Source organism: Barbus barbus (genome assembly GCF_936440315.1).
Source record: "Barbus barbus genome assembly, chromosome: 48".
Taxonomy (NCBI): Eukaryota; Metazoa; Chordata; class Actinopteri; order Cypriniformes; family Cyprinidae; genus Barbus; species Barbus barbus.
Window position 1 is genome coordinate 15,911,165 of NC_136726.1, and position 22,250 is coordinate 15,933,414.

The window sequence follows — 22,250 nt, forward strand, 5'->3', positions numbered from 1 at the left end:
TGGTGTTTTCATCTGTATGTTGATGAACAAACAAATAATGCTGCACTCCAGAGTCCAGACCTGCAGTGACAGTGCAAAATATGTATTTATTTATCAATCAATCAATCATAAGAACCTGCATGATAAAACATGGAAAATAGAAGAAGAAAAAAAAGCAATCAGTAACTTCAGATTAGCTGATTGATGAGCTTCAGTTGGTACTGTGAGGAAAAAGAAATAATGTACCCTTTGTGTTATTGTTTTGCAGCAGGTTGGTCATGTTTCCTCTGACTTCCACTTTTCAACACTTTGATAAGCTTGTGGTAAAACTTTAAAAGTGCTCTCTGAGTTAGATGAACATCTACAACAACCAGATACAGCGTGTTTAGAATATTATACAATTACTTCAGCAAAACAAATAATTATATTTTACTATACTATAACTGCAAACACCAAATACTCGCAGTTATCCACAGAAAAAATGGAAACATCTCCATCAGCTGCTTCTCTCTCGCCAGCATTATTAATCAATTCACAACAGTTTTTATCAAGATACTTTAGGGATTCATGTTAAAAATGACAAACCTCCCGGCGAAGAAATGCGCAGGCCTGGACAACGCGATAAACCACCTTTCTTCTTTTAGCTTCTTGAATTAAACGTGTAACGTTAAGCTAACTAAAAATGACAAGGGTTTAGGTAAAAGTAATTAAAATAAGCTCAAATGAATTAATTTTCTCACTTACCAATGCATCTGTTTGGAGGGATGAGTTATAAGAAAAGCCTTTTTTAGAATCTAAATGAAACACTGAAACTCATATGAGCATGTTGCTTGTCAATAAAAGAGCTGCACGGCCTCTTACATGACATGATAACCAGAACTTGCAATCATGTTTGCTGATTAAACAGAAGACTAGCGTGTACCTATTAATAAATAGGTCAAACTGTCCAGATTTCTATACACTGCTAGAACACATTTCTACCAGATCAGTTTGTTGATATAATAATAGGTTGATTCAGTGCAGATGTAAATTTTAAGTTTTTTTTTTTTTTTTTGAATAAAGGTGTGTCAAAGTAAAATTTAAATAAAAGCACACATATAATGTAGTATAATAATTTTAAATAGCCTAATGTGTAAATATACATAAAGCATAGTTTAGCTCAAAGAAGCCTTTTGTGCCAAAAAAGGGTTCTTTCTCCTCATATAGAACCTTTTTGGCATAAAGGGTTCTTTGGAGTTGAACCCAGGGTTCTATATAGAACCCCAAATAACCTTTTTTTCTAAGAGTGTACTCTAGAGGGCGATATAAACCTCAACTGTAACACTTAATAAGGCGGAGGAGGAAAGAGGCAGGCCGAATCAGGAGATGCTTTTGTGTTTCTACAACGTTGGCACACTTCAGAAACCACGTTTCTGCGAGTCAGAGCGGACTCCACGGTAACCACCGTGCATCAGCCAAGCCCAGTCTGAGGGAGCTGAACAGGTCATTTTCACACTTTGAGCAAAACAAAGCGCCTGGCTTTGTTTGACAAGAGGAAGCAATGTCGGGGTTGAAGAAACGGAGTTCAAATGCGTCTGCGGACCGGGATGAAGACGACAAGCAAGTGACGGAGAAGATGCTCTCCAGCAGAGGTGGGGATGGCAACAGGAGCCGACCAGGAGACGGCACGCCTGAAAGCCCCACCGCAGATATTACCTCTGCGGATGGAGAAGAGACAGTCGTGCTGAAAAGAACTATTACTCTCGTAAACGGCGTGGCCATTATTGTAGGCACCATTATTGGCTCTGGCATCTTCGTGACACCGACCGGAGTGGTGAAAGAAGCCGGTTCAGTCGGGTTGTCGCTGATCGTGTGGTCTATATGCGGCGTCTTCTCCACTATAGGCGCTCTGTGCTACGCCGAGCTGGGGACCACCATCACCAAATCTGGGGGTGACTACGCTTACATCCTTGAAGTTTACGGCTCCCTACCTGCGTTTCTGAAACTCTGGATCGAGCTTCTCATCATCAGGCCGTCCTCGCAGTATATTGTCGCCTATGTTTTTGCTACCTACCTCCTGAAGCCCATCTTTCCCGACTGCCCTGTCCCTGAAACAGGGGCTAAGCTGGTCGCCTGCCTGTGTATCCGTAAGTAACCTGTTACCTACCTCGCTAGGTGACATAAAAATTCGTTTTACTTATTTATTCCTGAAATAAACCATATGCATATTATATAAGTCATTACTGAGGGCTCTTTATCGTAAATCTCCTCAGTTCAATGGTTCTGACGTTAGAATTGACCTCAGCTGTCATCTCACGCGCTTCATCTTAATCGTCCGAAACGCGTTCAAGTCTCCTCATGACATGTACAACATGTTTCTCACTAAATTCGGCCAGATTATAAATATAAACGCTTTTATCTACATATGTGATCGAACATGTGTAATTAGAGACAGAAACGCCATGTGTCCTCGCTACGGGGTGTGGGAGGAACGGAGTATGTTGAAAATGTGCTGAAAAATTTCATCATCTATTTTTTTGAATGATTCATGGAGGAAGTGGCACGCGCTGCTACATCACCTTGGCGGGCTTTATGCAAATTAATGGCTTTGGTAGTATTATTAACTGGCCAATTTAACGTCGCTTTAGTATTATATTTTGATTATAAATGAATATTTTGAGGAAATGCAAATCCGTTTTTTTCTCATCATGGAAATGAAAAAGCAGAGTAATTATGAAGTCTTGTTAGATGTTTAAGTTATTAACCAATGGTAGTAACATAAATCATGTTGCATGAGCTTCATAATTAATCCACTTTTTTTCTTTAGAAACTCCACTAATATGTAACTTCATACAATAACAAGCATGTCTAAACCAAGATTTCTCATTGTTATGATCAGGTTGCTCTCTTTTTGCCATAAATTGTGTGTTTCTTGCAGTAAGAGTACCTATAGGAGGACCAATAGGAGTTTATGAATTCAGCCCTGCAGCGCTACAATCACAGATCTTTGACATGCATGCTCATGGCAATATGTTAAGGTTGTGATTTACCATGGCAGCCATGCGAGCAATGCAGCCCTCCTGCAGGTTTAAACCAGTCAGGATTAGGAGAATTAGCTCAAGCCCTAATTACCAATTGGCCAACAAATTAAAACCCATATTTCTCTCTTTCTCTCCCTGTCTTTTTCTTTGTCTCTTCTTTCTTTCTCTCCTCCTTTCTCATTTAGGCCAGATGAATGCTTGATTTGGGTACAAGAATGCTTATTCTTTGTGATTGTGTTCATTGTGAACACAGCACCCACTATCCGTCGTAATCTCGCCTTGTTATTGGCTTGTCTAATCCTTCCATAAGAACTCACATGATGAGACAGAAAGGGAGGTAAAGATGACTATGGCCATACGTTTAAGGTGAGCAACGACAGGTTACAGGATTAATGCCATCATTGAGAGTTCAGCCCAAGTGCTCAGTTTTATGGTTTTGTACCTCATAGACAGTATTTGGGTCTGCTGGCATAGCAGCTGGCCACTATTCCCCTGACCCATTTTCTCATGTGTTTTAAGGTCATGATTGAAAAGGGACTCCAGGATTGGTTTGTTGCATGAAACTACTCTGCGTATCCATGGGAGAGGCCCCCTGAGCGGGACCATGCTCCTGCCGTAGGGAAGCTCAGGGAGGAACCTTTGTCTCATGATCCCTGGTCTATTATGAACGAGAACTGCAGTGCCCAACAGAATAATACAACAGCGTGTGCATGTGTTCATGCGTGAGTGGACCTAGGCCCTACTGTCCTACCCGATACAGACCCCCTTTTGTACTTTAAGGGCTCACAAAGGCCAGCAGGCTTCGCCTCTCTTGCCCAGACCGATTTACAGCTAATGCTGCTTTGAAGTATTCGTTAGTTAATCACATTTAATAGGAAGCTTGGAGCCAGGGGCTGGACGCTGAGGTGGTAGGAGCTCATGATTTTTATTATTCCCTCAAAATCTGTTTACCAGTATTTGGTCAGTGAACTTTTAAATTTCATTCAGGCCGTGGCACCTATACCTGCTCATTTTTATTCATACATCCATTCTTTTTCCAAACAATGTCTGGTTCCCCCTTCCCCAGTGCCTTGGACTGTAGGCAGGGAAACAAGCTCATAACTAGTGACAATTTCCAGTTCACTTGTGCTCTTTGGATAATGGGAGAAACTCAGACTAACACAGGGAACATGTAATTCCGGGTATGGGTCACCATACTTGGCCGTATGTCACTTCACTTTTTAAAAAAAAAAATTGGAGACCTTCTTGCAGTCAAATGCTCTACTATATTAATAAAGTTTTTTACGTATTTTACGTAAATAAATTAAAATGTCATTTTATGACACATTTTCATATAATTATACATATATGTTTAATACATATATTATTGTTATCACATTAGTATTAAAATTATACTGTTGTAAAATAAAATAGTAATATTAATATTATTACTATAATATACTATTTATTTTACAGTAGTAAAATAAATATAATTTAGTAAGTTAATATTGTTACGGTACCGTGGTTGTAGTATAAAAAGCGCTCGACCAAGACATAAACAAAAGGCGTAGTCTTTAATAGACAGTATCAACACACGTTTGACAATTGTTAACTTATGAACAGACAAAAACCAAGGCAAAACTCAGGACTTATAAAGAGGCTGGAACAAACGAGAAAACAAGATAATTAAATCAAACACAGGTGACGGGGATGATAGATAATTAACTAATGACAGGAACTAAAACAGGAAGAACCAAATATGGGCAAAAAGGAAACTAAACAGAAACAGATAAGTTACAAATATATTTCTTTATTGATTTTCTTAATTTTAACGATTTAATCAAATAATATCAATAATATTAATTATTGTTATTATTATTATTATTATTATTATTATATTGTTGTTATTATTGTCATATTGAATTGGTTCAATAAAAACAGCAGTGTAAATGTGGCCTGAGACAACTCAAGTTTTTTACTTAAAATTTGAAAGAAAGAAGAAAACATGCATAGCAGACATAGATCTCTGTACATTTTTATTCACAGTTTTTATCAGAAAAAAAAAAATGAAATTAGAGCCAGTCAGTCTTATTCAGTATAATGTGTGACATAGATATCCAGTCAATAGGATTTCTGTTAATCGCATTGAAACAGAATTAAACAAAACAAAAATTGCAAGTAAGTGGATTGAATAAGTAGGGCGAGATATTTGCGTATGATTCAGGTAATAATTATCTGCAGATCCACCCTGTAATACAATCCAGCCCCATTAGGCAGATTATTATGTGCTGTAGTATACAATATTCCTAATCGCTTGAACCTACATGTGGTGCTGACATTTTCAAGATCGGACAGATAGTTCTTCTTTCACCAAATTTTATTTGATGTCTGTTTTTCCATTCAACCTTAATAACTTTGGCAGGCATGCTGTTTCATTTAAAAAAGTAGCACACCACATCATGCTGCCACGTGTATAGCTGCAATGTAAACAGCGCTTTGCGGATGACGCCTCCTGTGTTAAAGTGTGGATGACAAATTCTAGCCTAATTAGTTTACCAAGTATTTAGGTTTACTTCCTCTGAGTCTCTGTTGTGAAAGACTAAAAATAAGTGCCTGTCGTTCTGTTTTTCCCTCCATCTCTCCCTATAGTGTTGTTGACCGCTATCAACTGCTACAGCGTGAAGGCCGCCACAAGGGTTCAAGATGCCTTTGCTGCTGCTAAGCTACTCGCCCTGGGCCTCATCATCATTATTGGCTTTGTGGAGATCGGCAAAGGTGGGTAACACACAAACACTCAGACAACAATCAGTCCGTTAACTAAACAAGAGCTGAGGAATGGAATGGAAATACTGTAGTTTTGATTAATGACAGTGTTTTCCATCATTAAAATGAACCCATACGAATAGTTTATGTTTGTAAATTCAGGCAGAGCGACTGTATTTATGTTTTCTGGTATGAATAGAGATTTGTATGGCCTTAGGTAGGCCTTGGCTTCAGTGTTTATTTATTTTTGCTATGGATACGATGTAGCGTTCCAACAGTTTTCATTACAGTGTCGCTTTGTGGCATCTTAGCTGGGTGAATAGTGTCTTCAAGCTACAAAAAGTTTTAGGCCAAGTTCAGTTCAACATCAGCCTCATGCAAAAAATGACTTTTTTCGATTAATAGGGTACAAATTGGTGTCCCATTACTTTTTTAAAGCAATAAAAAGGCGCAGTTAATAAATAAACTATTAGCAAACATTTAGTTAAGTAGTTTTAAAAACAGCAAATATCTGACTTCAGTGCTTCTGGACTTCTTGACTGCATCCAACTATTAAAATCACACATTAGAACTTTTATTATATTACTCATTTCACATTTAATATCATGCAAACTATAATTTTGAAATTTCTGAGCCAGATGACCCTCTTATATATAAATAAAAGAAAATTATTTTGTTTCATAAAAAAATTATGAAACAAAATAATTTTCTTTTATTTATATATATATATATATATATATACTGTATATATATATTATTATCCCTAAACTAGCTAGTTTATTCTTTTGAACTTTTACATCAAATTTGATTTAATTTTAATTGATATAATTAGATTTTTATATTCAATATACTGTTTATTTCTAGAAAATAATGAAATCATACTGTAATATATAAATTAAATGTAAAAATAAAATTAATTAGCAATCTTGGATCAGCAGTCTTGATTCATGCCATATTGATATTTTGGTACTTCGTGTTGGTATTTGAACTCTTTTAGAACTCTTTTGGACTCAGGTTCTAATTACAGTTGTATAGTTGTGGAGCAGTTCGTTTAGCAGGGAACTGTAGACCTGCTGAATGTGCAGCCAAAACAGCAGCTCTGAGTGTTTGTTACTGAGACACTAAAGCACTGACAGCAATAGTCTAGAGAAAGAGCAAACAAAAAGAAAGAGCAGTTCAAAGATTTGTAGTACGAGCTGGCAGACCTTGATGCCAGACATGAACTACTGTAGTTTGTTTAAATGGTCACCAACTGGAATTAACATCAGAGGTTTCACGGAAATGCATTTTTGGGTCTACTGTGCCTTTAATAAAATTTTTTGGGGTCTGTTTCTCATTAGCTTACCGGTATAACCTCACAAATTCAGAAAGGAAAAAGAGGATTTCACAGTCTGAGATGCAGATTAACAAAGACCATTCACTTGGTGAATCCGTGTCTACTGCACAAACAAAGGCCTAAAGCTGGTATCACTGACTCAATTGTGAGTCAGCGAAACAGGACAGGTTAATTCGAATGGATTATTAGCTCTTCTTTTCATCTTTTATCTCCAATCCACCCACTCTCACTGCCCACAGCAGTGGACGTGTAATGACAGACAGCAAGGTAGTTTCTGAAATAAAGGAAAATGAGAAGGAGACGCCATGCTGATGTTGATTATTGAATAATGGAGCCAGAACTGTAGGGCACGTCTCTTGTAATTGGCATGCCTCACCCAAATTTTGCCTAGACTGCCAAATTTTGGTCTTGCCTTTGGGTTTTTTTTCTTTACTTTGTTAAGTCTCATGGTAGAGAGATGCTTCTAAAGCAGCATTATTCAAAAGTTCCAAAAGTTCATTTGAAGTACCGTTTAAAAGTTTGTGGTTGGTAAGATTTTAAAAACGTTCTTGAAAGAAGTCCCTTCTGCTCACCAAGGCTGTATTTATTTGATCTAAAATAGAGTAAAACAGTAATATTGAGAAATATTATTACAATTAAATGTTTTTTTTTGTTGTTTTTTTTTTGTTTTTTATTCCTGTGATGGCAAACTGAATTTTCAGCATCATTACTCCAGTTTTCAGTGTCACAGGATCCTTCAGACATCATTCTAATATTCTGATTTGGTGTTCAAGAAAAATCTCTTATTATTATCAAGACTGAAAATGTAAATTAAATAAAAATTATAATTGATTAATAAATGATTGTATGTATTTTATCTGCTCCAAAAATAATTCTAGATAACTTGTCTGTTTAAATGTGTAGAATCCACATAAGCTTGTTTTCATTAACCGGTCAACATTTACAGCAGGGCATGCAAATTCGGTCCGTTTTTGGCCAGACACAAACTGCACACAAGCTGAATGTAAATATAAGTCTCTGTAAATCCACTCTCTGAATACAGCTGTTTCTAGTAACCTCCGTGAACAAAGCAGTATTGCGATTGAGAACACCTTCTTTAGGTATTACATGGAGCGAAGATGAAAACAAAATGCCATCTAATCGTTTCTGAAGACAGTCAGAACCTTCAGAGGTACATTCATATAATTAATTCATTCATAAATTAATTTGCATAATTCCCTTAGCACTCTTTTAAAACCTCTCAGCTTTTCCGCCCTAGTTTCACTCAAAACGAAACTACTCTGCTGCACATGAGACTGTTACTTAAAACTGCGCTTTATGCTGGACAGTATTTATTTATCGTAGGTTGTTCAAATCGTGGTAATCGAATACGATTTTAATGATAATTCAAATATGAAATGGTAATACTAACCGTGGGGAATTTTATCATGATTTATCGTCAAACCGCTAATCGTTACATCCTAGTCGTGTGTCTTGTGTTTCCCGCCCTCATGTGCCCTTATTTGGTTATGTTCCTGTTCCTGTCTTTAGCAGTTTGTTTGTCACCAGCTGTGTTTGTTAATTATCTCGTTTAGTTTGATTATTTAAACCGTGTGTTTCCCGGTGTCTGGTAATAACGTCGATGTCATGTCCCTGTGTCCTGTGTTCCCTGGAGTTTTGAGTTTGGACTATTAAATGGACTGTTTATGTATGTTAAGTTCTTCGTTTGCCTCAGAGACGCTCACAACTCAGAAAAAGAGTTTCCCTATTGTAATTACGACATTGTGAATGCATTCAATCCGTAAATTATGATCTTCTCAACATGACTTGAACACACCAAAACTCTATTTAAAGCAGTTGCGAGTTGAGTTGATTCTCTCATTATGAGGTCGACTCCTTTCAAGTCAGTCATTTATGACTTTCCATTTTAGTTAGAATGCCTCGTTGCTGTCTGTGTTGACTGAAGACAGCAAGGCAGCTGGCTAGCTATCGGGTGTTTTTGTGTGCAAGCTAGATGCAAAACGGTTGTGAGAAAAACGAAGCCAGATAATGATGACTGTAAATTTGAACCACCGATAGACACACCCTCCCTGTCCTGACAAATGTCTATGGAAATGTCCTCAGATATGTATATGGCTGAACTGACAAGTATCCTATTTATTTTCTTTAGAAAGTCTCACTTTTGAAAGAGCTGTTTAATTGACAGCATCTTCCTCTGTGACATTTCCTCTCTCCACGTCAGTCTCTGTGGACAAAGTAGCTTCTGTTTGATGACGTAATAGACTTATCTCACTGAGAAGTCCAGAAAAGGTCTCAGTGTGTATCTTAGCGCTTGCGTTTGTTTTGAGAAAGCCACTACTGCTTAAGTCCGTTACATTCAGCCGTTGCTGAAATGTAGCATGCAACAGGATACCTCGTGGTTTATCAACCATCTCAAACTCGTCTGGGACTGGAGCTCCACCCACACAGAGACAGCGAGACTCTGCATGCTTTTTAGACTCTGCCCACTTATTAGTAGGATCATTGTTTGGAAGTTTTTATGTTTTGGTCTTTTTGCCACTGTATTGATAATTATATTTGAGAGCTGACAAGAAATGAAAGGGATAAAAGGAGGGACAGAAACCGGAATGATACAAGCCCAATAAAACAATAAACAGGCACATGTATGATTTGGAAGAGTAATTATTTGATGCAAATAGATCATAATGGAAAAACAACACAAAGCTAGCATGACTACAGCAGACTACTTCTGAGGTTGTGTAACACTTACTTCCTTTTAATTTAAAAATAGCTTATTTTTGTCTGTATGTAAATATTTCTTATTATTATCAATGGTGAAAACGGGCCGGTTCAATAAGGAGGCTCAACCAGCTCTGAGTTTAAACTTGAACTCAGAGTTGACTTACTCTGAGATGGGAAACTCTGAGTTTTCGGTTACAAAACAGCTGAACTGAGTTAGTTTACTCAACTCTATGTAGGTTGACTCTGAGTTAAGCGCGTGCACCACGACTATGAAGAGTCATGATCAGCGGAGCGCCGAAATTACGATTCACCATGGCAACAGCTCCCGCCAAAAAGACATCAGCGTGCGTACTTCCGTCAATGTATAACTTTAGTTCTTAATAACTGCCAATAACACCTCTGATATTAACTTTTAATTAAAAAACTATAACTATAAATTATTGAACTAATGTTCATTGTTCATTATTCATTGTGCACTCAGTAAGAAAATCTATTTTGCAGCGTGAATGAATGAATAAGGTATTTAAACTTCGCTAACACTATAAAAAGGGGGAGGAGACCGAAAGAAACTCTGGGTTTACCGAAGAAAACCTGCTCCTGACCAGGTTAGGTTCACAGAGTAAGTTACTACGGTAACTGACTCTGAGTATAAGTTACCTCTCGTTCAGAAACGGGCTTGACTTACCCTGCTTTCTCGGGTTTGACAAACCTCCCATTTTGAGTTTCCCTCATTTCAGGGTTAACATACTCAGAGTTTTCACTTAACCTCCTTTCTGAAACAGGCCCCAGTTGTGCTGCTTATTTATTTATTTATTTTGTTGTGGGAACCAAAATATATATATTTTTTTACAGATTTTATGATGAACAGAAATGTCAAAAGAAAAGCATTTATTTAAAATAGAAATATTTGTAGAAACATTATAACTGTCTTTTCTGCCACTTTTGATCAACATAAAATAAATGTACAATATATTATTAAAACAAAATTGACCAAGACCGGAGAACAGCATTTATTAATTTGTATTTTACCACAAAATTGCAAACTATCAGAATCAAGTATGCCAAAGCATCAACTTAACATTTTTTTGTTCGATACTAGAATATGACAATACACTTTGCCAGTAGGTCAGTGCAAATGTCTATTTGACCGGATGCCCTAGTTTTGCTCTCAGATGATTCTATTTGTCCATTAAACTGTCTAGATTGATGCGACAACGGTTACACTGGAAACTCAGTTCACTGAACTTACTTGCCTTCACACACTGCACTGTTGTCTATTAGAAAAGTGTGTTTTTGAGATTGCGTGTTGTTTTTAGGAACTCTTCAGACTGAATCTAGGCTATGTAAGCCGAGATGTGCTGTCGAAGCGTTTCTCTCAGTCAGAGATCGGGCTCCTCTGGCCTGGCGTAGCTCAGGTCTGAGCCTGTAATACTCAAGTTTATACAAAGAGTTTTTACAGGCTTTCAGTCTCTTTCTGCGCCTGACTGCCTCAGACATACAGACACACACACACACACACACACACCTACTTCGCCTGCCGTGTCATGTGACCAGGCGGTGTTGGCCTCTATCGATCACACTGATTCACATGAGCTTGCCTTGGGCTGCAATCATTCTTACACAGTGGACATGTTCACAAATCCCCTAGGTAGGATTCATGGAGGTGGAGTCCAACTCAACTCAAGCCTAAATTACTTTTAGTCTCAATTCGTTGCCACAGGACAATTGTTTTTTTACACTTTCATGTTAACTTAAGATAATGCAATGGCTTACATGAAAAAAAAAAAACAATACTTTTACATCATTTTTAAATCTGGGTATTCTACATATACCAATATACATTATATTTTAATCTCTTTTTATTTATTTATATATATATATATATATATATATATATATATATATATATATATATATATATTATTGAAATATTATTACAATTTAAAATAGAAACAGTCTTCAATGTCACATGATCCTTCAAAAATCATTTTAATATGCTGCTCAAGATACATTTCTTATTATTTTTAGTGTTGAAAACGATAGTATATATATATATATATATATATATATATATATATATATATACAGTATATATATTGGAAGAACGGTGACACATTATATATTATGTGTCAGATCATTTGCATTTGCCATAGTTACCCATTCATTTACTATGGGGAAAACAAAGAGAAATGTTCTATTGAATGCCCATTTTTAGATTTAAGAAGGTTGTGCTTATCATGTTCTTTACTTTCAAGGTCATTAAACCTTGAAAATATGAAAATTAGGACATTAAATCAGTTGATACTATTGTGTTAAAGAGCAGCTGAGGAATGAAAGAACAAACATACAACCACAAATTCTCAAAAGAAAGTAACAAAGAAAGCACACGGGAGACTACTTTGTATCAAACCTGTGTAACGATGTTCAAGGTGATTATTTTGAGAGAAGTCAAGTTGCAAGTTACATTTTGATGAGTTAGTCATATCAACCTGTTAAACTAGTTTTTTTTTCTACACCTCTACATTTTTGTTGCTTTACTGTACAACATGTTGGACTGCTGGGCCAATCCTTTAAAGTGGCAGAATTTCCTAACCATGAATTGAATCCTTACGGCGTCTTCTGTTAGGGAAGCCCTCGTCGCTCTACAGCCTGCAGGCTTTGGAGAGATGGATGTACGTAGAGGTTTGATCTCCCCCGGCTTTCTCACGGGAGAGATTGAGAACGGGCCCCAGCCTGAAACAACACTATGTTCATCTGTTGATCCAGTGGGAAATTCACAAGCTTCAGGTGTTCAAGAATTTGCAAACCCTACAATTTCTCTTTAGTTCTTGTGTTCCCATGACTCTTGCGTTTCAGATGTGACATCTGTGACCTTGTCCCTCATTCACCGACCTCCAGCCCACAACTGGCCTTGAGAATGTCAGCATGATGGCTTTGAAAACTCATTGTATTATTATGATAGCGGGAAACAGTCGTCCACCTTGAATCTATTCCGTTTGTTCCTCTCATGGGATAATATTGTGGGAGTTACAGAGTACTCCCCAGATATTATGACTTGTATGGGTTGTTTTATTATGTAATGTTTCTGATAGTTTACAACAGCATTGTAATCTCATGTTTCATGCTGATTGTTTCTGTTGCAGGTGATACTACTGATCTTTTGCCTGAAAATTCGTTCAAAGGAACCAATTCAGACTTTGGCAACATCGGATTGGCTCTTTACAGTGGGCTGTTTGCTTATGGAGGATGGTAAGACCACAGAACCAGATTTGGGTGGAACTGTGGAAAAAAAGGAAGAATTAGACTTTCACAAGTAAAATGTAGTGATACACCATGTAAACCAAGACACATCTTTTACATGTAAATCAACTTTTTTTTTGGCCCACCGTGAAATTTCATTGGCCCAATTCATTCAATGTAGTTGTTTTGATAATGCCACATTGTTTGCACTTTTCATGGAAATCAGCTGAATGATTGACTTATAGTTGACATTTTTAGTATTCAGCTGGTGCAGAAGGAAGTATTTTTATATCCACAAAATTTCAACCATATTCCCTTATTAGAATTTAAACTATTTGTCGGTAATTCTGTAAATTGCTTGTTTAATTTGTCAGAATTTTCTTACATATTGTTATATTTCCTGTACTTTCTAATTATTGGTCTTCAGCAGTTGAACTTGTAGGACAGGATGTGTTTAAATTATTTAAATTTTCTTATTTACTTTTTCGTTTTTACCAGGAATTATTTGAATTTTGTCACAGAGGAGATGATCGAGCCATACAAGTAAGTTAAACTTACCTTATTTTACTTTGTATTACAGTATAGTACAGTATATTTATATAATGAGTTTTTTTTTTAATGTATGTATTTTAAATTTAGCTTGTTTAATTTTTATTTATTTATTTAATTCTCCTTTTTTAAGGTTTGGGGGGGGGGTGGAGTGGGAACAATATTTTTAACTATTCTGCTGTATTTTTGTCCTGTTATTATTGACAAGTTCAATAAACAATTTAAGCCAAAAAAACAACAACAACTTATTTTCCTTATAAAAACATATTTTTTATAATTAAATAAAAATAAATATTTCCTAAGCAAAAAAATGTTACCCATAAAAATATGAAAAATTTGAATATTTTAAAAAGCTAATTCACTCCTGTAAAAAGAAGAATCAAGTCATTGTTTTGTTATTATGTGTAATAAAAGCTGATTCATCTCATTTATTTGTATTTTACATGGTGCAAGTTGCCTCAAGGGACTACCATGTTTCGATGTTTATCAGCTTCTTCTATGCTGCTCATAATAACCTTTTCTTTACATTGGAGTGATATTAATTTCTTTAGGGGTAAAATAGTAAAAAAAAAAAAAATCAAGATATGTATTAAATATATTTTAAATATTTTTAAATTATTAAATATATTTTAGACACTTCCTGTCACTGAATAAATTAACCATGTCAAGACGGCATTTCTAAAAAAAAAAAACTGAGCACAAAAAATGCGTTTTTGAGAGGGGTGGATTATGTAATAGTGTATGTGCCAATGTTTTTCAGAAATCTGCCTCTGGCCATCATCATCTCACTCCCCATTGTCACCGTTGTCTATGTGCTGACCAACCTGGCCTACTTCACTACACTCAGTCCGGAGCAAATGCTCTCATCTGAGGCTGTTGCTGTGGTGAGTGTCACCACGTTATATTCCATATTTAGCTCAATGGCTTTCATGTTTTCTATTTATTAATGTTTATTAAAGATCCATAATAATTAAGTTATTTTTTAGGACTTTGGAAACTACCACCTAGGACCAATGGCTTGGATAATCCCTGTGTTTGTGGGCCTGTCCTGCTTTGGCTCTGTGAATGGCTCTCTGTTTACTTCATCTAGGTAATGCACACACACACACACAAACACTAACACACACTTGTTATAAATATCCTGTGTTGGAAGCGGTCGCATTAATCAGATCACTTTACTTTAAGTTGTTTATTTAATTAATCTGTCTGGTTAGTGTTGTTCTAAAGTCACCCTGCAGGCTTTTCCACTGTAAACACTGGTCAGGTTATCTCGAAATAGATTTGTTTAAGTCTCTGTTTGGTATCAGACCTAATGGATAAAACGGTCTCTTTTGTATCTTGCTCTTTCCCTTCAGGCTGTTCTTCGTGGGCTCCAGAGAAGGTCATCTTCCCAGTTTGTTGTCGATGATCCACCCTGACCTTCTGACCCCTATGCCTTCACTTATTTTTACGGTAGGTGTCGGAAACCAACCACATCACTCACTGTAACTTACAAGTCATTGTTGAGTCCAGTTTCTGAGTGAATCATTTTTTGGTTTAGTTCCTTTTTTTAAAGTTTTAAATTATTTTTTCTGTTTAAACAATTATAATTTTGGAGTGAATGTAAATTGGTTGTTTTCAGCGAATTGTTTTTGCCTCTTTATTTTTATTTTTTTCAGTAAATCGGTTTAATGAATCAGTCAGTGAATCAGTTTAATCAGTTCTAATTTGTGAGTGAATCTTTTTTTTTTTGAGTCTGTTCCTTGTAAGGAATCAGTTCAGACAGTTCTAATTTTTGACCAAATCATTATTTTAAGTCAGTTCTTTTCAATAAATTGGTTTAATCGGGTCCAATTTTTAAGCAAATCATCTTTTGGGTAATTTTATTTTCAATTAATCCGTTTAACCAGTTCTATTTTTTTAGTAAATAATTATTTTGAGTCAGTTATTGTCAATGAATTGGATTAGCAGGTTTTAATCTTTTAATTAATCATTCTTTTGAATTGGTTCTTTAAAATGAATCTTTATAAATAGTTCTATTTTTTTTAAATACTATTTTAAGACAGTTTTGTTTAATGAATCATTTTAACTAGTTCTAATTTTTGAGCAAGTCATTGTTTTGAATCAGTTCTTTTAAATTAATCAGTCATTTTTATTAGCAAATTAAATCCATATTCAATAATCACATATGACTGGAGAAGTCATGGAAATTCTTCAGAAAAGGTGTGAATTGATAATAATGTCCTATTTTTAAGTTAATCACACTTTTGAATGATTTCTTTTCGATGACTTTGCTGAAGATTCAGTCTATACCTTTTCTTTTTCCCCACAGTGTATCATGACTCTCCTCTACGCTTTCTCCAATGACATTTTCTCCGTCATCAACTTCTTCAGCTTCTTTAATTGGCTATGTATCGCCATGGCCATCCTCGGCATGATGTGGTTACGCTACAAGAAACCTGAATTGGAACGACCAATTAAGGTGAGTCGGGGGGCAGAGCTAGTTAGCATACACTAGATAGACTGTGTGAGGATGAACAAGGTCATACTTTCAAATGCATGAGAAGTGACCTGCCATAATATATATTTAGAGGTCGACCGATTAATCGGGGCGATTTTGGGCATTTTTTAATTAATCGGCATCGGCCGATTGTGCTGCAAATTAGGCTGATTTATAGGCAGGCGCATTTGCAGGCAGTTAAGCGTTGTTGTGGAACGCTGTACCGGAGGCACCCTTTCTGCCCTAAATAGTACTACTATCACATAGAATTTAGGATAGTATGCACATTCGGACGCAGGTTCTCTCTCCCTCTGGGTGCGTGAGACAGAGCAGCTCACACACTCTGTAGCCGTGCATACTATAGTGATTTATAGTAAATATTATAGTGTTTTTTCGAACCATACTATTGTAAAGTGTATTATACTGTATATATTATATATTTCCTCATGAAATGTGTCTGTCATCACTCGTAGCCAGGACACTCTTAAGCAGTGTTAGGCTGCTACTACTAATATTACTATCTTGTACCCTGCAATAAACATTTACTCAAACTCTCTTTCATGATTAAAAAAAAAAAGGGGGGGGGGGAAATCGGCTGAACATATCGGCCATCGGGTGCCATGATTTCTAAATATCAGCATCTGCCAGAGAAAAACCCATATTGGTCGACCTCTATATGTGTTCTCTGTCTGAAACCATACATAGCCAGCAACAGAACGCTAAGACACAGGCCCTTTTGTGCGCTTCTCTCACATTCATCCACATTCAGTTTCTCATTGCACTCAGTGGCCTTCGCTCATCTGCTGGACACAGAGGGATGTTCATCAAACGAGGTTTGGAGGCACTGGAGTGAAAGAGGCCATTTGCTTATTGCTCATAATCTTTCTCTCATTCTAGATCTCATTAGCGACAGTCCATTGTTTGTTTCATGCACCGTACTAGTACTGCCTGTGATGTTGGATTTCTCTGCTTTTAGATCAGAATCAGAATCAGAATCAGAAAGAGCTTTATTGCCAAGTGTGTTTGCACACACAAGGAATTTGTCTTGGTGTTATGAGCTTCCAGTACAGAAAGTACAAACATAGTGCAGACAACATATAATTAAGGTGGTACTTTAGTGGTTTCATGAAATGAACTGTTGAAGTGTCAAACTTCTAGATGGTAGGACTATTTCTAATAAATTAAGACAATAGGGGTATTATAATAATTTTCAAAGAAAATATTTTTTACATAGAATTCACAGTAAATAGCATTTTTCTTTTAGAAATTAAAGGGATAGTTCCCCCAAAAATGAAAATTCTGTCATTAATTACTCATTTTCATTTAGTTTCAACCCTGTAAGACCTTCGCCATTCATGGTACTCTCATGAATGGTGGAGGAGACTTACCTGAAAGAGAAGACATCCTTGAATAAAGTCCTTATTTTTGTTTTCATTGTGAACAAAACGCTTCATGACATTACGGTTGAACCACTGATGTCACATGGACTATTTTAACAATGTCCTTACTACCTTTCTTGGCCTTGAACGTGTCAGTTGCGTTGCCGTCTATGCAGGGTCAGAAAGCTCTCGAATTTCATCAAAAATACCTATTTGTGTTCTGAAGATGAACAAAGGTCTTACGGGTTTGTAATGACACGAGGGTGAGTAATTAATGACAGAATTTTCATTTTTGGGGGATCTATCCCTTTAATTATATACTACAGTTCAAAAGAATGGGGTGAGATATGTAATTGTTTTTGTCATTAAATTAATACTTTTATTCAGCAAGGATGCTTAAAGCTACTCAACAATGACAGAGACATCATAAATACTAATCATAATGTGGAAGTGAAATGTAATGACATTAGCAATGAGCTAGTGTTGATCAGAGTAAGCTTGTGGAGAGTATCAGGCCATCTGCCAACAAGCTAAGTAAGTGAAACCATTCTGCAAAACCAGATCAGTCCGGCTATCACAAAGAGCAAGCGGCTACCCGGGGAACTATGTGATGAAGTTGTAAGGAAAAAAAAGGCAGGAGAAGGCTATAAAAAGAAGAGCTTTGAACCATTCTTAGAGCTCTGTGAAGTCCATTTTTGTACAACTAGAGACAACACAGCACAACACAACCCAAATATCAAAGATCAGGATGTCCTACCAAAATGAGCAACCAGAGAAGAATGGTGATTGTCAGAGCGAGTAACACTGCGCTCAACACTTCTACAGTGCGTGTCTTTCATAAGTGAAATAAATATTCTTTAATAAACATACTCTCTGACTGTACTTTAAATAGACTTTTGATCACATTTTCAAAGCTGTCCCACCTCTCTGTCCACTAGGTCAATATTCTGCTGCCTATTGTCTTCGTATTGGCCTGCCTGTTCCTCATCGTGGTGTCCATCTGGAAGACCCCTGTGGAGTGTGCTATAGGATTTGGAATCATCGCTACAGGAGTTCCTGTGTACTTCTTTGGCGTTTGGTGGCAGAACAAGCCAAAATGGCTCTTGCAGATCATCTGTGAGTGTCTGTCCTCTTTTTTGCTTCACAGCATGGGACAAAAGATGGTTCTAGCCAGTTAAAACTTCATAACTGAAATCTGAAACGTTCCTCAGGTTTTGATGGCTAAGTTGTTAAAATCAAACTTTATAAGAGTTTATTCAACAAGACTGCTTTTTAAGACAAAGGCTATTATATTATGTTATTTTTTTAAGTCTCCCATGGTATTTAATTAAAAACACTTTTCAAATGCAATGAATTAAAAAAAAAAAACTCTTTACAATTACATGCAAATAAAATTCATTACACACTGTTTTGTTGGGTTTAAAAAGATTTTGGAAACATTTTTGAAAAAAATCTTAGACACATCAGAGCTGCATTTATTTGATCAAAATCCAGAAAAAATAATATAAGTATAAGAATATTATATATATATACTTATATTGTTTAATTTTCTGTCCAGTCTCTGCCACGGCAACATGCCAGAAGCTGATGGAAGTGGTACCTCAGGAGTCCTGAAGACCAAACGGAGCGACAGATGCCTCTTCCAAGTCTCTTCGTACCCACCTCAGACCCCCTTTACTGTATTCCTCGACTGCCTCACCTCCTCTTGTGTGAGCCAGAAAATGTCTTATCCTGCTGACACAGGCAAAATCTATATGAATTACCACATAAAAAACCAGACAACATCGGGTCACAGGAGCATTTCAGTTGAGATGTAGATTTTGCCAATCCTTCCTCAGTCAAATGTATTATACTGTAAACATTTCAGTCTTTATGTTTGACTCATTAAGTTTTCAATCAGGACTTTCAATTTATTATATATATATATATATATATACATATATATATATAAATTATATATATTTTTTTTAAACCACCGGAGAAATGTGTCATATAACTTGGTCATTCCTTTATTTAGGGCTTTGTTTGTGATTTTTGGCTTCCTGCATCGTGTTTTAAGCATTTATTTCAGAATGTACGTGAGGAAAAGTGTGTGCCGAGCTCCCCTCATACTTGTGGAGAGGCGCCATTGTCTCTGAGCAACCAGAACCGTGATTCCCACCTGACCAACAAATTTGCATCTTGGATTACAAATTATGCATTTCTTTTTCTACAGCAGATAATGACCAGTTTGCTGTGCCTTGTCTGTTGGTGTAGAATTGTATTATTTTTTGAGATCAACTTGATATGACTTTATATGTCAACAGATTTATTTTTGATAGCATAATGCAGTTTTTTTTATTGTTACTAAGAATTTCAAGGAATCTCCTTTTTGTTTGGTCATGGTCCTCTAATTGAATATTATAGAAGGTATAGACGTACAGTATTCACAGATTCATCAGAATACCTATAGCCTTGCCGCTTACCTCAGTAAACATACAGGACATTACATTTTTATGCCTAATTATGATTTAAGTAAGCACAAAAGATGAGGGGCTGTTTTCCATTTTTTTAACATTTAGCACCTCTTTTCTGCATCTGTTATGCAAATATATGTGAAGTGCTTTTTTATTTGGTTTCCCTTAAATTTGGCAATTATTTAAAGAAAGCAAAGTTTCATGGTAGTTACGAACTTTTAAAAGAAAGTTATGTCATCAGTTTGTTGCTGTTGCACTGTATGGTTTGTCAGTTAACTACGTTTTTTTATTGTACCGTCAAGGTATCGTTAAAAAAAAAATACCCTTACCGAAGAAATTTTAGTGCCTCGTCAGTTTCCGAATGGAAAAATTCAGAATGAATTTGCGTGAAAATGCGATATCATTATTGTGTTTCAGTTTTAGATGGCTGTGCGCAGTTTTTTTGCGTTATCTTAGTGTCGATTAAATGGACATTTGTTCGTATACTGGACCAAAATCAGCTGTATGTGCGGGCGAAAATGCACATTTTCCGTTAAAAAGTGGTGAGAGAAACACTAGGGGTGCTTTGGGTGATGGAGGGGGGTGTTATTTTAGGACAAAATGGAAGTTGTCCTTTGACTATTATATTACATTTTCAAGGCTTCTGGATAGATCTGAAATGCTTTTCTTCAGTGCTGTTATGTTTATAGGGGGTGTTTAAATAATGATGCTTTATTATTTAGAGAATTACAGCAGTATGACTAACACTCCAGCCAACAAGATCATTTGATCTAATTTAAATAGTTATATAGAAATTTACTTATATTTATTTATTATTTTTTAGAGTCATTCAGTTAGTGCTCTAATAATTTACAGGGCATTTTTTAAAGAAATGCTGAAAATAAATTGTTACTGATATTTTTTCCTTCTTCAGAAAATTATTTGGTTTTTTTATTTGTTTGTTTTTTATTAATTGTAATTTTTTTTTGTGAATCTAAATGTATTTTGTAACTGATGGCTTGGCGTTGTTTCCATTTGTGCTCATTAATATAAAAATAACTGGAGATGAGCTGAGTCTGCCTGCACTGACATCTGCCCCATGAAAACAGATCGCATCACAGTGATGCTACGTTTCACTATTTTTTTGACGTATGATGAATTATATTTGCTCATCGCAGATCTTTTGGTATCATTGGGGTCTTCGTTAAATACTTTGACTCTGACTGCTTATGTTCTTCGAACAAAAATGATCCTGTCCTGTCTTCTCGGTGATGTCCAGTGAAAAACAACTACAAAGAGATCCTATTGAGCAGTTTCTTGTAATGGTTATATGTCTACTGTACAAAAACCTTTCGTTTTTTTTTTAGAAATCAAACAATTCATGCTCTGTGATTTTTTACTTTGTTGCAAGACATTGTTGAGTATTCAGAGAAATAAAACATGAATGCATTCAAAACATGAGTACTTGTGTTTTTTATTAGCAGATCAGCTGTTTTTGTTAGCACTGACAGCATAAATATGAAGTTACTTCATAAATTACTTAGTTAATATGTAAATACACAAATCACAACAACTTATATAAAGTGGTGACTATTTAAAATATAATTTTAAATTAAATGTGTAGTAAAATTATTAAGATACATTCTTTAAAAAAAAAAAAACATTTTATATTTTTATATGCAAGGAGAATTCCTCAGGCCTGTAAGGATGTTTAGTTGTTATTCCCTCAAGCAAAGTTTCTCAGTCGTGAATTCCTGCTGCTCGTGACTAAAATGGGCTCATGCAAGTTGGACTCTGGAAAAACTGACCTAAAAGCCATTTTTCTCCGTAATAGCTCCGGTCTCGCATCAGCTGCTGTGGCCTAAGGAAAGCTCTCATGTCATGTGAGTTGCGAGTTTTTTTAACAGTGTAACATTTTGAGAATGTCATTAAAGACCCAATAACTTGTTTGAGAATCTTTCCTAGACACATAAACATGCAAATTGTACGAAATGATTAGTCCGTGAGTAATCTAATACGCAAGTGGTAAGGGTCATGTGATTTCAACATTACGGAAATTTCTTATGATAAAAGGTTTTGTGGAAAGTAGATGGTTAATTAAATATTCTGCTGTTTACTTTCAGAAAATGAGCTAAGAAACTCAATTAGCCTGTCTTGACATAAACTTGATTGCGAATTGTTTTAACAAGCACCCTAAAAGAACCAGTTTCAATGCATGAGACTTGCCTATAAACTAAACTTGTGTCGCCGTGTATGAGTGATAACTCTTCGAGTACCTGACAGACTAACTTACTCAGCAGAGAATCCTCATACTTTACTGTTAAATGTACCATGTAGACACTGACTGACCTCCTCTTGACTGCAGGCTTC

At 36.0% G+C, this 22,250-nt stretch overlaps 1 protein-coding gene across 1 annotated transcript; it reads left to right on the forward strand.

The window, feature by feature from the left end:
• Window positions 1–1,519: 1,519 nt before the first annotated feature.
• Window positions 1,520–19,059, forward strand: LOC306866282 (large neutral amino acids transporter small subunit 1-like; the record flags this gene model as incomplete). Its single annotated transcript, XM_079411374.1, has 10 exons — window positions 1,520–2,105; window positions 5,628–5,753; window positions 12,942–13,047; window positions 13,537–13,581; window positions 14,348–14,471; window positions 14,574–14,677; window positions 14,943–15,039; window positions 15,899–16,048; window positions 18,384–18,561; window positions 19,004–19,059. 10 exons carry the CDS (start codon window positions 1,520–1,522, stop codon window positions 19,057–19,059), a joined length of 1,572 nt encoding a protein of 523 aa, XP_079267500.1.
• Window positions 19,060–22,250: the final 3,191 nt, after the last annotated feature.